Below are 13,543 nucleotides of genomic sequence, written 5' to 3'. Positions count from 1 at the left end.
ATGGACACTTAGTAATAACGCAAATAGAACAAAATTTCAATAACCTAATCCCTTTATTATTATTATACGGATAATATAATGTTAAATAATATAACATAGATAACTTTAAAAAACAATAATTACTTTCGAATATTATCCGCACAATAAGCCCTAGTACTAATACAGGACTGTTATTGTTCAATGCACTAAGGTTGTATTTTACTTGTACGGATGGTGTGGAATAAAAGGAGACGTGTGTTCACTCTGATGGTTTAATTTGCACTAACTAATAAACAAATAAGGATCGGACATACCGCCCACCAAAAACTACAGTTTTTATACAAAAGTAGAAACATAAACTGTATGAAATTACAATATGCCAGACATTAACACTATACATTAATAGTTCCAATTGCTCCTTCGAACATTTAAATGGACTGTATTTATTTTGTATTTTAACCTTTTTAACCTTTAACAATCATCAAACATGATTTTTAACTAATGACATTTTTTAATTAATTTATTCATTGCTGATTTCGTTATACATATTTGATATTGATTTTTATATTCTGACCTTTTACACATTTACATTTTTAAACATAAAACCTTTACAATTGACATTTTATGACATGCACAATCATTGTTACCGCCCACCGTGAAGTATTTACTCAAAATCTTTTGGAAGCGGTATAATCTTATACAACGGTCTCTTTAACTCGTGATCTCCCTTGCATTGTATGGTTACGACTCTCACAAGGTTATCCTTGCCAGGGTGTAGATATTTGATTCTTCCATGTAACCATTTTGTAGGAGGCAGAACCTCATCCTTCACGATAACAATATCTCCAACTGCAGGTGATGAGTGTGACCTTTGCCATTTGTGGCGTTGTTGTAGAGTGTTAAGATACTCAGCCTGCCATTTGTGCCAGAAATGTTGAGTTAACTTCTGAATCAAATGCCACCTGGTTAGCAAATTAATATTTTTGCCTTCATAATTCAGATCTGGAACGCTGACTAATGGCTCGCCAACTAGAAAGTGACCTGGCGTGAGAATATCTTCTGTTGTGTTGTCTACTTGACAGAGGGGGCGCGAATTGAGGCATGCTTCAATCTGTGCCAGAAGGGTGGCCATTTCCTCATATGTCAACTTGGTGTCTTTATTTACTCTGGTCAAATGTCTCTTCGCTGATTGGACACCGGCTTCCCACAAACCGCCACAGGTCGGCATTCGCGGTGGTATAAAGTGCCAAGTTGTTCCATCATTGGCCAGGATTTCAGCCACTTCTTTGACCATGTTGTCTTTACCAGCTCGAAACAAATCCCGTAACTCCTTTGCGGCTCCCACGAAATTAGTTCCATTGTCACTCCACAGATGTTGACAGTACCCTCTACGAGCCACGAATCTCCGGAATGCAGCAAGCTTGTGACGTAAGATCTGTAACTGCCTCTAGGTGTATTGCGCGCGTTGACATGCATACGAATAAACAAATGTAGCCTTTAGAACCATGATGTCCGCGACCCTTGGAAGATCTTATCCATACAGGCCCGGCATAATCAACTCCACTATTTAGAAATGCTCGATGTTGATTAACTCTGGCGGCTGGCAGCTGACCCATCAGTTGATATTTTGTTTTAGCCCTATCCACAATACAAGTTTTGCAGTTACGAATACATTTTTTGACACTAGATTTTAACCCTACTATCCAATACCCTGTTCTTAAATACGACATCATTAACTGAATACCCCCATGAAGTGTTCTTATATGAGCTTCATTTATAAGCAGTTTTGTAATATGCTGGTTGGCAGGAATAATAATTGGGTGTTTTGTTAATTCTGAAAGTGACGAATTCTGAAGTCTACCATCTACTCTAAGGATCCCTTTGCTATCTAAAAATGGTGAAAGACTGATAAGCGAACTTCTTTTCTTTACATTTCCTTTCTTCTTAATTTCTTCAATTTCATTTCCATATACTAAATTTTGGTAATATTTTATACATTCTTCTAATATACTTTCCAGTTCCTTTGGTTGCAAATGTTTTTGTTTAGATTCTAATTTATCTCTTTTAAACATTCTTTTACAATATGCTAATACACGTTTCATCCTAGATAATGTTGAAAATCTTTCCCAAATTGGCTGCTCTTCTAATACTAAGTTGCATGTAATTTTTGATTCTAACTGTGTTTGTGGTATATCTGTGTTAGATAAATTAAAAACAGAAATGTCTTCTTTGAGCCATGTAGGTCCAGTCCACCATGTTTTATGTCTTGCTAACTCGCTTGATTTAATACATCTCGTTGAGATATCAGCTGGATTGTCGGCGGACCGAACGTGTCTCCACCTATCGTTGCTTAGGGTACTAGTTATTTCTGCTGCTCTATTGGCCACAAATGTGCGCCAACGTAATCGTTGGTTGTGATTGCAGCCAAGATAACACCACCATCGAATCCGTCCATGCAAATATTTTATCGTTTGATATTTTTAAAATCTCCACCACATCATTTATGAGTTCGACAAGAAGTACCGCAGCACACAGTTCCAATTTAGGTACCGATAACTGTTTTAATGGTGCAACCTTGGTGCGCGATGCTATCATAATTATATGGACTTGATTGCCTTCTGCTATCCTTAAGTAGATCACAGCTGCATATGCTTGAGTAGAAGCATCTGCAAAACCATGCAGTGTTACGTCGCTATAATTTTCAGACGTTGTTTTAAACCACCTAGGTACTTTAATGTTTTGCAAATGTACTAAATCTTCTCTATAGCTTTTCCACTCTTCTTTCAAATTAGTTGGTAATTCGTCATCCCAACCTAGGCTGCAAAGCCATAATTTTTGAATAAATATTTTCGCACTTATAACAACTGGTGCCAACCATCCAAATGGGTCGAACAAACGGGCAACATCCGACAAAACAGACCTCTTCGTTATAGGATATCTCATTTCCGGTAAGTTTACTGTAACTTTAAATTCATCATCCTTTCTATCCCATGTTAAACATAGTATTCTAATGATTTTATCAAGTTTAATCTCTACTGTATTCTTTGTTTCCTCCTCTTGTAGATGTTCTAATACTTCTTCAGAATTACTTGACCATTTTTGCATTTCAAATCCTCCCCTTTTTAATATCATTTTAATTTCACTACACATCTTCTTTGCATCTTCAACATTTTCATGTCCTATCATTAAGTCATCCATGTAAAAACCAGTTTTTATTACATGAGCAGTATCAGGATAGTCCTTTGCTTCGTCATCAGCCAGCTGGTGCATCGTACGCACTGCAAGATACGGAGCGGCGGCCGTGCCAAATGTTACAGTTGTTAGATTGTAGCTTTCAAGTTCCTTATTAGGGCTATCTCGCCAGACAATAAGTTGTAAATTTGTGTGTTCAGTAGTCATATTAATCATTCGGTACATTTTTACAATGTCTCCTACTATACATATTTTATGAGTTCGCCACGCTATTATTAAGCTTCGGAGATCAAGTTGTAAAACAGGTCCAACCATCATGCAGTCATTAAGAGAATAACCATTTGATCCCTTTGCGGACGCGTCATAAACTACTCGCACCTTACTTGTCTCCTTGTCCTCACGAATCACTGCGTGATGTGGTAAGTAAATCGCGTTAGTGTCATCTGTTATATCAGTTTTCTTCATGTGACCCATCTCCTTGTATTCATTTATTACCTTCGTGTACTCATTTTTCAACATTTCAGATTTTGCGAATTTTCTCTCTAAACATTGAAATCTTCGTATTGCTTGTTCCTTTGTATCTTTACACAAGTTGACTGTTTTCTCAATACTGTATCTTAATGGCAGGTGAACTATATATTTTCCACTAGCGTCTCTTTCAGTTGTATTTATGTATAAATCTTCACACATCTCTTCCTCTTTTGTAAATACCTTCTTCTTGTTGTATAAGTCTGTTTCTACTTCCCAGAACCTTCTCAACATATTATTGTCTTCTTCAACCATTCTAGTTATATGTAGTGTAATTACATTGTGTTAGTTTTTTCCTTCTACCTTGTTTTCCCTTTTACCTGATAGCATCCACCCCAAACTTGTTTTCTGAGCCACTAGTCCTTCATTAATCTTAAGCAAACCATCTTCTATAATCTTACAAAAGACGTCAGCCCCGAGCAACATATCTATCTTACCCGGTGTATTGTATGTAGGGTCAGCCAATTGTAAAGTTTGAAGCTGTAAATTCGTCGTGATGTGTTTCGAGGGTAGCTTACTGGATATAGTTTTCAGCACGTAAGCTTTAACTGGTATACCATCGTTTGCATTAAATCGCGACGTAATTGTTAGGTCAACACAATGTTTTATTGATATTCGACTTCCTTCTCCAACTCCAGAAACAATACCATCAATATTCGTTTTTGATAAACCTAAAAGGTCGACAACCCTAGCAGAAACGAATGATGCTTCAGATCCCTGATCAATCAAAGCACGAAGTAGGTGTTTGTGTCCATAACTCGAAGAAACCTCAACTTGTGCCGTGGCTAGTAACACTTGATGTCCGGGATTGTGAGAAACATGTGCAGTTGTAATACATGGCTCTATTGATACTGCTGGTTGTGAAGTTTCCTTTACGTCTCTGGAGTGGTGTAGCAAAGAGTGATGTTTCCTTTTACAAATTCTACAGGATGTTGTTTGTTTACACTTAAACGCATTGTGATTAGGTATGAGGCAATTATAGCATAACCTTTGTGTTTTTACAAAATCTTGTCGCTGCTCCACAGGTAATTTCGAAAAATCTTTGCATTGGAATATGTGATGATTGTTTTGGCAATAACTGCATGTATGTTGTGTTGTTACAGCGGCGTGATGTTTTCCAGTTTCAGTAGTAGTATGAAATAATTTTTGTGTTTGAATTTTGTCCCTTGTATATACCGATGTTGGTGCCACCAATTCAAGTGTACGGAACTTGGCTTCTAGAAACCCTTTCAACATATCCCAGGTAGGTAGTTCATCCGATTGATTTTTGTAAATAAACTCCTCCCAGTCCTTCAATGACTCCGGGTCCAATTTCTGACTAACTAGAAATATTATTATGGGATCCCAAGAGTCGGTGTTAATTTTTAAATTAATAAAATTATTTATACATTCCGCCGTTGTATCTAAAATATTTTTAATTTGAATAGAAGTCTGATTAGTAACCCTTTTTTGACCAAACAATCTTTTTAGAATAGCATTTAAAATCATATTTTTATTACCAAAACGTCCCTTAAGTAACTCCCAAGCTTGTAAATAATTATTATCCAATATTTGTATATGCCTCAATAACATTTCTGCTTCCCCAGACACACTTGTTTTTAAATAATGTAATTTTTGAACATTACTAAGATTTGTATTGTGGACAAGAGCTGTAAACAAATCCTGATAGGAAGGCCAATCCTCATATTTCCCCGAGAACACAGGTAGCTGTATGCGTGGTAAAGTGGCTAACGGCGATGCAGCTAATGGCTGAGTATCATTACTTACTGTTGACGTATTACTGGTATTCGTCGATTCCAATTTTAATAAATGATCCGTTAAATCCGCTTGTAACACCAGATATAGATCTTCCACTTGGTAAAAGTCTTCATTCAAAAAATAAGGCAGCATACTCTTCTGTTCCCGCGGCGTGCATAATGTAAGGTTGTTGTGAGCTTGCTTGAATGTACTCCAATAATCTTCCAGACTTTTTAATCTTGCTTGTACATAACCCTTCGTTAATCTTTGTTTTGGACACTTCTTCAAATTAATCTGCGTCTTTTGTATTATATTCGCGATGTCATGCAATGTAGATAAACATCTATCTTGTTCCGCAGTAGTTTGAATTCTTTCTTGAGACATAGTTAATGATATTTATCTTCTTAATAAAACGCAGCACGTGTCAGGTAAAACAGAACAAAGTCCCCGTCGTAAAATGGCGATATTATGCACAAAAAACTGTTCGTAATTAATATTGAAGTAAACAAGACCCTTCTTATCTGAGGAATGCGGCTGCCTATTGTCTCGCGACGTCGCCTTACAAATGCCCATCCGTTGTATCGATCCGGCTCGTTATAGGCCATATGTTCAATGCACTAAGGTTGTATTTTACTTGTACGGATGGTGTGGAATAAAAGGAGACGTGTGTTCACTCTGATGGTTTAATTTGCACTAACTAATAAACAAATAAGGATCGGACAGTTATAATTATTCGTAATATACGTATAAATATTTAACACATACTCCGAAACGTTAAGTGTTAAATGTATGACAAAATATTAATAATTTGAAGCCCGCAAAAGTTGCCTTATAACATTAAAGTTCTTCTAAACAAATATAACATTTGCTCATAACAACGGTACTGCCATTTTATATCTCGACTGTGTAAGTAAGAACTTCTAATATAGTTATCTTATGATTTATATCAAAATAAGGTAAAATGAAAACACAAATATTTGACCCAATCAAATTCCTGTAAAACGGCCGGCTAGGCTACTACATGCCTATTAAACTCAGATAGCAAACTTAAGACAATCTGTATCAACCAACATTTGTATCGATTCTTAATTTGTTGTATTTAAATATATCCAATAAATTAACTTACGCAGTCTTACGCAGGCGATCCCACTGGCTAAATTGTTGGGGGTGTCTCCAATGAAAGGCTTGAATCAAGCTAATTATTTTTATTTAATTCCAAGACCTCCACAAACATCGTCCTTGACATCTGGCGTTTCCCGCCATAATACCCTTTTGTTTTTTTTTAATCACGAGTACAGCGTTACAGCCAATTAAGTATGTGGCCAGCATTATTTTTCGAGTGAAAGGTTTTAAACTAATTTTAATTTAATTTATTTTTATAATGTTGAACTAACGCTGTAAGGTATAATAATAAATGTGACCTTACAATAAATACAAAGAAAAAATGTAAAATGGTGCCGGTCATCGTGGTGGTGGTCATTAAAGTGAGAGAAGAACCTGAAACATTGCATACAAAAATGCATATGTATGAAAAAATATTTTTTTGTTTGACAATTTTAATATTTTTTTTTAACAAAATGATTTTTTTTCAGACTATAAATACCTACAAACACCTCATACTTTGTAATGATATCAAAAGAATACAAGTTTGAAATATTACATACAAAAATACATGCATATGAACTTTTGTATGACAACACTGATATAATTTTTCACCATAATATTCAAACTGTTAAAATCGACAAACACCTCATTAATTGGAATGACGTCAGAAGGAGACAGCAGCTTGAAATATTACATACAAAAATGCGTATGTATTTTTTTTTATATTTTGTATGGAAACACTGAAATATTTTGTTACCAAAAGGTCTATTAGTACGCACAATCGCGTCATACATTTTAAGGTTGGCAAAAATATAGTTAAGCTTGAAATATTACATACTGTTGACATATCTATGTTCTAATAAAATAGCTTCTTTTACTTCACTATTGTACGGTCACATCACTAACTTTTATATTATCTGTGACATTCTCGATCTCTCTGTAACTGCGTACTGCGTAATAAACTAACTTGCAAAGTGTAATTCATTATTTTATTTAAAATCACAACAGGTTATGGGCCCAGCCCACCTGTTTTTAGCTTATTTCAAAGTAAATTTGCAAAGTAAAGTGTTATTTCAGAGAAATAAAATAACTTTAGTATTGCAAGTTAGCCGGTGTACCGATAACCTATACACACGCGACGAAAATCTTCATTAGCAAAATGTCGTCAAATAATACGATGGCACTGATTGAAAAGCTAACAGGAAGAGACAATTATCCTACATGGAGGTTTGCAGTGCAAACATACCTCAAGCACGAAGAATTATGGAGTTGCATCACTTCTGATAAATGTGATAGCAAATTAGACACAAAAGCAAGATCGAAAATAATTCTCCTTGTAAATCCAATTAACTATGTGCATATACAAGAGGCTAAAACTGCTAAAGAGGTGTGGGAAAATCTGGCCAAAGCATTTGATGATAAGGCACTGACACGTCGAGTTGGTCTTCTACGAGAACTGATTACCACGTCATTAGATAATTGCCAGAATATAGAAGACTATGTCAACAAAATTATGTCATCAGCACATAAACTCAGGAACATTGGTTTTCTCGTAAACGATGAGTGGTTGGGAACTCTTTTACTGGCTGGTTTACCGGAGATGTATCAACCAATGATCATGGCCCTTGAGAGCTCCGGAGTAGCAATTACTGCAGATTCTGTAAAGACTAAGCTTCTTCAAGATGTGAGAAACTCTGAGTCAACTGCAATGTATATTAATAAGACAAAACGAAATCAGACGCAGTATGTTAAACAAGCTCTAAATAAAACAGATAAAACAAACAAAGGTCCAAGGTGTTATGTGTGCAATAAATATGGGCATATTAGTAAATACTGCAGAAATAAGAAGAAAGATCAAAAGTCAAATGATGACTCCAGTTATGTCGCAGTGTTTTCTGCAACAACTACAAATAATAACAGTAGCTGGTTTATCGACTCGGGAGCTTCAATGCATTTACCAATGCACCGTGAATGGCTGTATGATGAAATTACACCGCCTGTTAATACAATAAAGGTAGCTGACGACAAGAAACTAAGTGTGAAATCATGTGGGAAGATAAATTTAAATGTGGTTGGCAAAAATGGCAAGATTCTACCTAATAACTACCACACACCTACACTTACACTACACTACTACACACCTATTTCTACCTAATAACTGCAGTGTTAGGTGCTGCTGTGTTCCGGTTTGAAGGGTGTGGTAAGGGAGAAAGACTTTTCCGAGGCATTCTAGCTTAGTCCTCAGGGGTAGCGGCGCATCTGTGGCCGACCTCAGGTAGGAATATCTAATCCTATCTGGGGTTTATTACAGATGTCCATGGGCGGCAGTAGCCACTTACCATCAGGTGGACTGCATGCTCGTCTGCTACTCTTATATTATAAAAAAAAAAAAGAAACGATTAAGGTAGAAAACGTTTTATATGTCCCGGAGTTAGCCACCAACCTTCTATCAGTTAGTCAAATTATCAGAAAAGGCTGCAATGTACAGTTTACCAAAGAAGGCTGCATGATATTTAATAAAAATAATAATTTGGTAACTACAGCTAAATTAGTAAATAATATGTACAAGCTATATACTCACAGTATTCAAGCATACATATCTGCAACTAAAGATGATGATTTTTTCTTGTGGCATCAAAGAATGGCACACTTAAATTTTGAAGATTTAAGCAAATTATCAGATATCCTTGGTGTCAAATTCAAAAATGAAGCTAAAGCCATTTGTGTAACATGTGTACAAGGCAAACAGACCAGGAATTCCTTTTCTTCTGAAGGTACACGAGCCAAACAGAAACTAGAATTGGTACACTCAGATGTTTACGGACCAATGGAGGTACCATCACTTGGAGGGGCTCGCTACTTTGTTACATTCATTGACGACTTTACAAGGAAAGTATTCCTTTATTTATTAACTAATAAATCTGATGTTTTTAATAAGTTTAAAGAGTTTAAAGCCTTGGCAGAAAATCAACTTGGTACCACTATAAAAATTCTCCGTACAGATAATGGTAAAGAATATATGAGCAATGAATTTCAGACTTATCTTAAAAAATCCGGAATCACACATCAAACTTCTGTTCCATACACTCCTCAACAAAATGGGTTGGCGGAGAGAATGAACCGAACATTATTAGAAAGAGCTAGATGTATGATGATTAATGCTTCCTTGCAGAAACAATACTGGGCAGAAGTAGTGTCGACTGCAGCCTATGTCACAAATAGGTGCCCAACAAGGACGTTAGCATACTCTAATCCAGAAGATGTGGACAGGCAAAGTACCAAAAATGAATCACATGAGAATATTTGGATCTGAAGCAATGGTGCATATGCCAAAAGAAAAATCTAAGAAATGGGACTCTAAAGCAACTAAAATTATTTTTATCGGGTATAGTGAACAGAGTAAGGGATACCGACTAATTGATCCTTTAACAAGAAAAGTAGTGATTAGTAGAGATGTCACCTTTCTGGAAAACACAATTAAAAGAGATTATAGCATGGTGCCATTAACAGAATCACCAATAAAATCTACCTCAAAAAAGACTGATAATGAAAGTAGTGATACATTATTGGAAAATACAGCAGAAGTACTCGAATTAAGTGATGAATATCATTCCGATGAAGGTTGTTTGTATGAGCCGGAAGAATCGATTGATCTCAAAGAATTAAATACAAATGTGACTACAAGATCTAAAACCAAATTTGGAAATTGTGAAGCTAACACTTACATTTGTACTGGTGAAAATTCTGAGCTAGAGCTCCCGGAAACATACAGTGAAGCAACATCACCTGATAATGTAAATTATAAAAGGTGGACATTATGAATAGAAGACGAATTGAAGGCACATGTCAATAATAAGACTTGGGAGGTTATTGAAAAACCACCAGGAGTACGGGTTATTGGCTGTAAGTGGGTCTTTAGAATAAAGGAAGGAGAATCGGGCCTACTCTATAAGTCCAGATTATGTGCAAAAGGGTGTGGACAGAGAGAAGGGGTGGACTTCACTGAAACATTCTCACCCACTGTCAGATATGATTCAGTTCGAATATTATTATCAGAAGCTGCTCAACATGACTTTGAAATAGTGCAGTTCGATGTAAAAACTGCACTTTTATATGGTGATATCCAAGAAAACATATATATGACACCACCGGAAGGTTTGCATGTACCACCTAACATGGTATGTAAATTAAATCGCTCACTTTATAGTTTAAAACAAGCACCAAGGTGCTGGAACAACAAATTTAATTGTTTATTAAAGAAAATTGGTTTCAAAAGTAGTCATGCAGATAAGTGTGTGTATGTTGGAAATGTTAACAATAATGTAGTTTATTTATTGTTATATGTAGATGATGGTCTTTTGTTTTCAAAATCAAAAGATTCATTAAACAAAGTTATAACTGATTTAAAGAATAATTTTGAAATCAAATACTGTGATGCTAAAAATTTTGTGGGACTGCAGATTGAAAAATCTAGAGGACATATTTACATACATCAGTCTAAATATATTGAAAAGTTGTTACATAAATTTAATATGTTTAATGTAAACTCTAACAGTATTCCAGTTGACCCAAATACAACTCTGGAAAAGAGTGTAGAGGTGCCTGACAAGAACATTCCATATAGAGAGGCTGTTGGATCACTCATGCATCTAGCAATAGTAAGCAGGCCTGATATCATGTATGCAGTCAGCCTGGTGAGTAGATATTTAATTTGCTTTGACCAAACTCATTGGAATGTTGTAAAAAGAATAATGAAATATTTGAAGGAAACCATGTGTTATGGTTTACATTATTATACATCAGATGATAATACACTTCAAGCATACAGTGATGCAGATTATGCCAAAGATACATGCACACGTCGATCACTAACAGGATATGTTTTTATCAAGAATGGTGCTGCCATAACATGGGCCACGCAACGTCAACAAAGTGTGGCTTTGTCAACTACTGAATCAGAGTTTATGGCGGCTTGCTCGGCAACTAAAGAGGCAATTTGGTTAAAGGTGCTGTTAACTGACATTAGTGCTTTTAATCAAGATACAGTGTGTCTTAATATAGACAATTAAAGTGCAATTTGCTTGATAAAAAATAAGGACTATCATAAGAGGTGCAAACACATAGAAGTAAAGTATAACTTTATTAAGGAAAAATATATAGAAAAACAAATAGATTTAAATTATGTTTGTAGTAAAGAACAATATGCTGATTTGTTTACTAAAGCTCTCCCTAAAGATAGGTTTCAATATCTCAGAAATAAAATAGGTGTGATAAAGCTAAGTTTAACCTAAATTTTAACTTTTCATAAAGTTGTAACCTGTATTATTTTTTGTATGTGAACACTGAAATATTTTTTTACCCAAATGTCTTAACTGTTAATATCAACAAACGCTTCATACATTGGAATGACCTCAGAAGGAAACAACAGCTTTAAATATGGCTTACAAAAATGCACTTGTATGAAAATTATTATTTTTATATGGCAACACTGAAATATTTTCTCACCAATTTTTACAGTCTATAAGTACCATTAAACGCCTCATACAGAAAACTGACATTTAGTGATGCTGGGCATGGTGGTGGTGGTCTTTAAAGGGAGACAACAGCCCGAAACACCACATACAAAAATACATATGCATAAAAATTATAATTTTTTGTATGGCAACCCTAAAATATTTTTTTATCAAAATATGCAGAATATTAGTACCTATAAACGCCACATACATTCTTATAATATCAATACAAGACAACAGCTTGAAATATTAAATACAAAAATACATATATATGAAAATTATTATTTTTTGTATGGCAACACTAAAATATTTTTTTATCAAAATATGCAGTCTATTAGTACATACAAACACGTCATACATTATAACGTTGTCAAAAATTTACAACAGCTTAAAATGTGACATACAAAAAAGCACATGTATGAAAATTATTATTTTTTGTATGGCAACACTGAAATATTTTTTTACACGTTGGTACAGTGTATAAGTGAAATAAAGCGCCTCATACAAAAAAATGACGTCAAATGGTGGCAACAGCCCGATATCTTCGATAATCCTGTAGAAAATGAATTTGTATGAAAACATTTTTTTTGTATATGGCAACATTGGATTTTCGATTTTTTACATAGGGTCCATTTGAAATAAAAAATATCTCCCATACATTACTTATATGCTCTGTCTACGGTTTCCGACCAAGTACTCAAAAAGTGAAAATCGTGAAAAAAAAACTGTATCCCAGTGTTGCCAGTCGATTAAGACGAAAATGGTCAAATGTCATTACGGCACCCATAAAAAATAGTCCTATGAAAAAATTTAATTAAAAATATTTCTCCTTCTACTTTTTACATTTTTGAATGAAAAGTTCCAAAAAATGTATGAAGCATGAAAAAAAAATATTTACCTGGCAACACTTCGAGCCGAGCTCCATGACCGCCCAATACAAAGCGACTCGCTTAAATGTTGCCAACCTCAAAATATTTCACTTCGAAAAATGCATTTTTTCGTACATTTTACAAAATGGCTGATACAAGGTCCGCCATCTGGTTAAAAAAATATGACACTGCCATATGATAAAATTGAGGATACACTCCGGCCAATAAAACAAAAATGTCGTAAAAATATTAATAAAACCACCGCGCTACGACCCCACAAACACACCTCGAAAAATGATAGATTTCAAACTCAAATATCTCGGCGGCCATCTTGTTTTTCCAATTTTTTCTAATTTTATCGTAACAGTCGTCCCACAATTAGCCGAAAATGACACCAATCTCAGGTAGGCGCCCAGAATAAAAAAAAAGTTGAAAATCGCAGGAGGGCAGAGGGGCCATCTTGAATTTTGTATGTTTCCCATTTTTCCTACAACCACTATAATATACCGAAAAAATATCTCATACATTATTACTACCCCCCACCAATCGTTTAGGCTGGGCTAGTATAAATGTCAAAAAAGTGAAAAAAAAAAATCTAGCTCCCAATGTTGCCAGTTAATT

General features: G+C 35.1%; 2 protein-coding genes across 2 annotated transcripts; both read right to left on the bottom strand.

The window, feature by feature from the left end:
* Positions 1 to 643: 643 nt before the first annotated feature.
* On the bottom strand, positions 644 to 1,273 carry LOC140746629 (uncharacterized). The gene has a single exon (XM_073078753.1). The coding sequence runs from the start codon at positions 1,271 to 1,273 to the stop codon at positions 644 to 646; it is 630 nt and encodes a 209-aa protein (XP_072934854.1).
* A 1,082-nt stretch (positions 1,274 to 2,355) lies between these two features.
* Positions 2,356 to 3,954, bottom strand: LOC140746628 (uncharacterized). Its single transcript, XM_073078752.1, has one exon. The coding sequence runs from the start codon at positions 3,952 to 3,954 to the stop codon at positions 2,356 to 2,358; it is 1,599 nt and encodes a 532-aa protein (XP_072934853.1).
* Positions 3,955 to 13,543: the final 9,589 nt, after the last annotated feature.

Source organism: Epargyreus clarus, unplaced genomic scaffold, assembly GCF_041222505.1.
Source record: "Epargyreus clarus isolate Ecla_fem2 unplaced genomic scaffold, WU_Ecla_fem_2.2 ptg000013l, whole genome shotgun sequence".
NCBI lineage: Eukaryota > Metazoa > Arthropoda > Insecta > Lepidoptera > Hesperiidae > Epargyreus > Epargyreus clarus.
The sequence above is the reverse complement of the archived record's forward strand: the minus strand, read 5'-3'. Positions and strand labels throughout refer to the sequence as shown.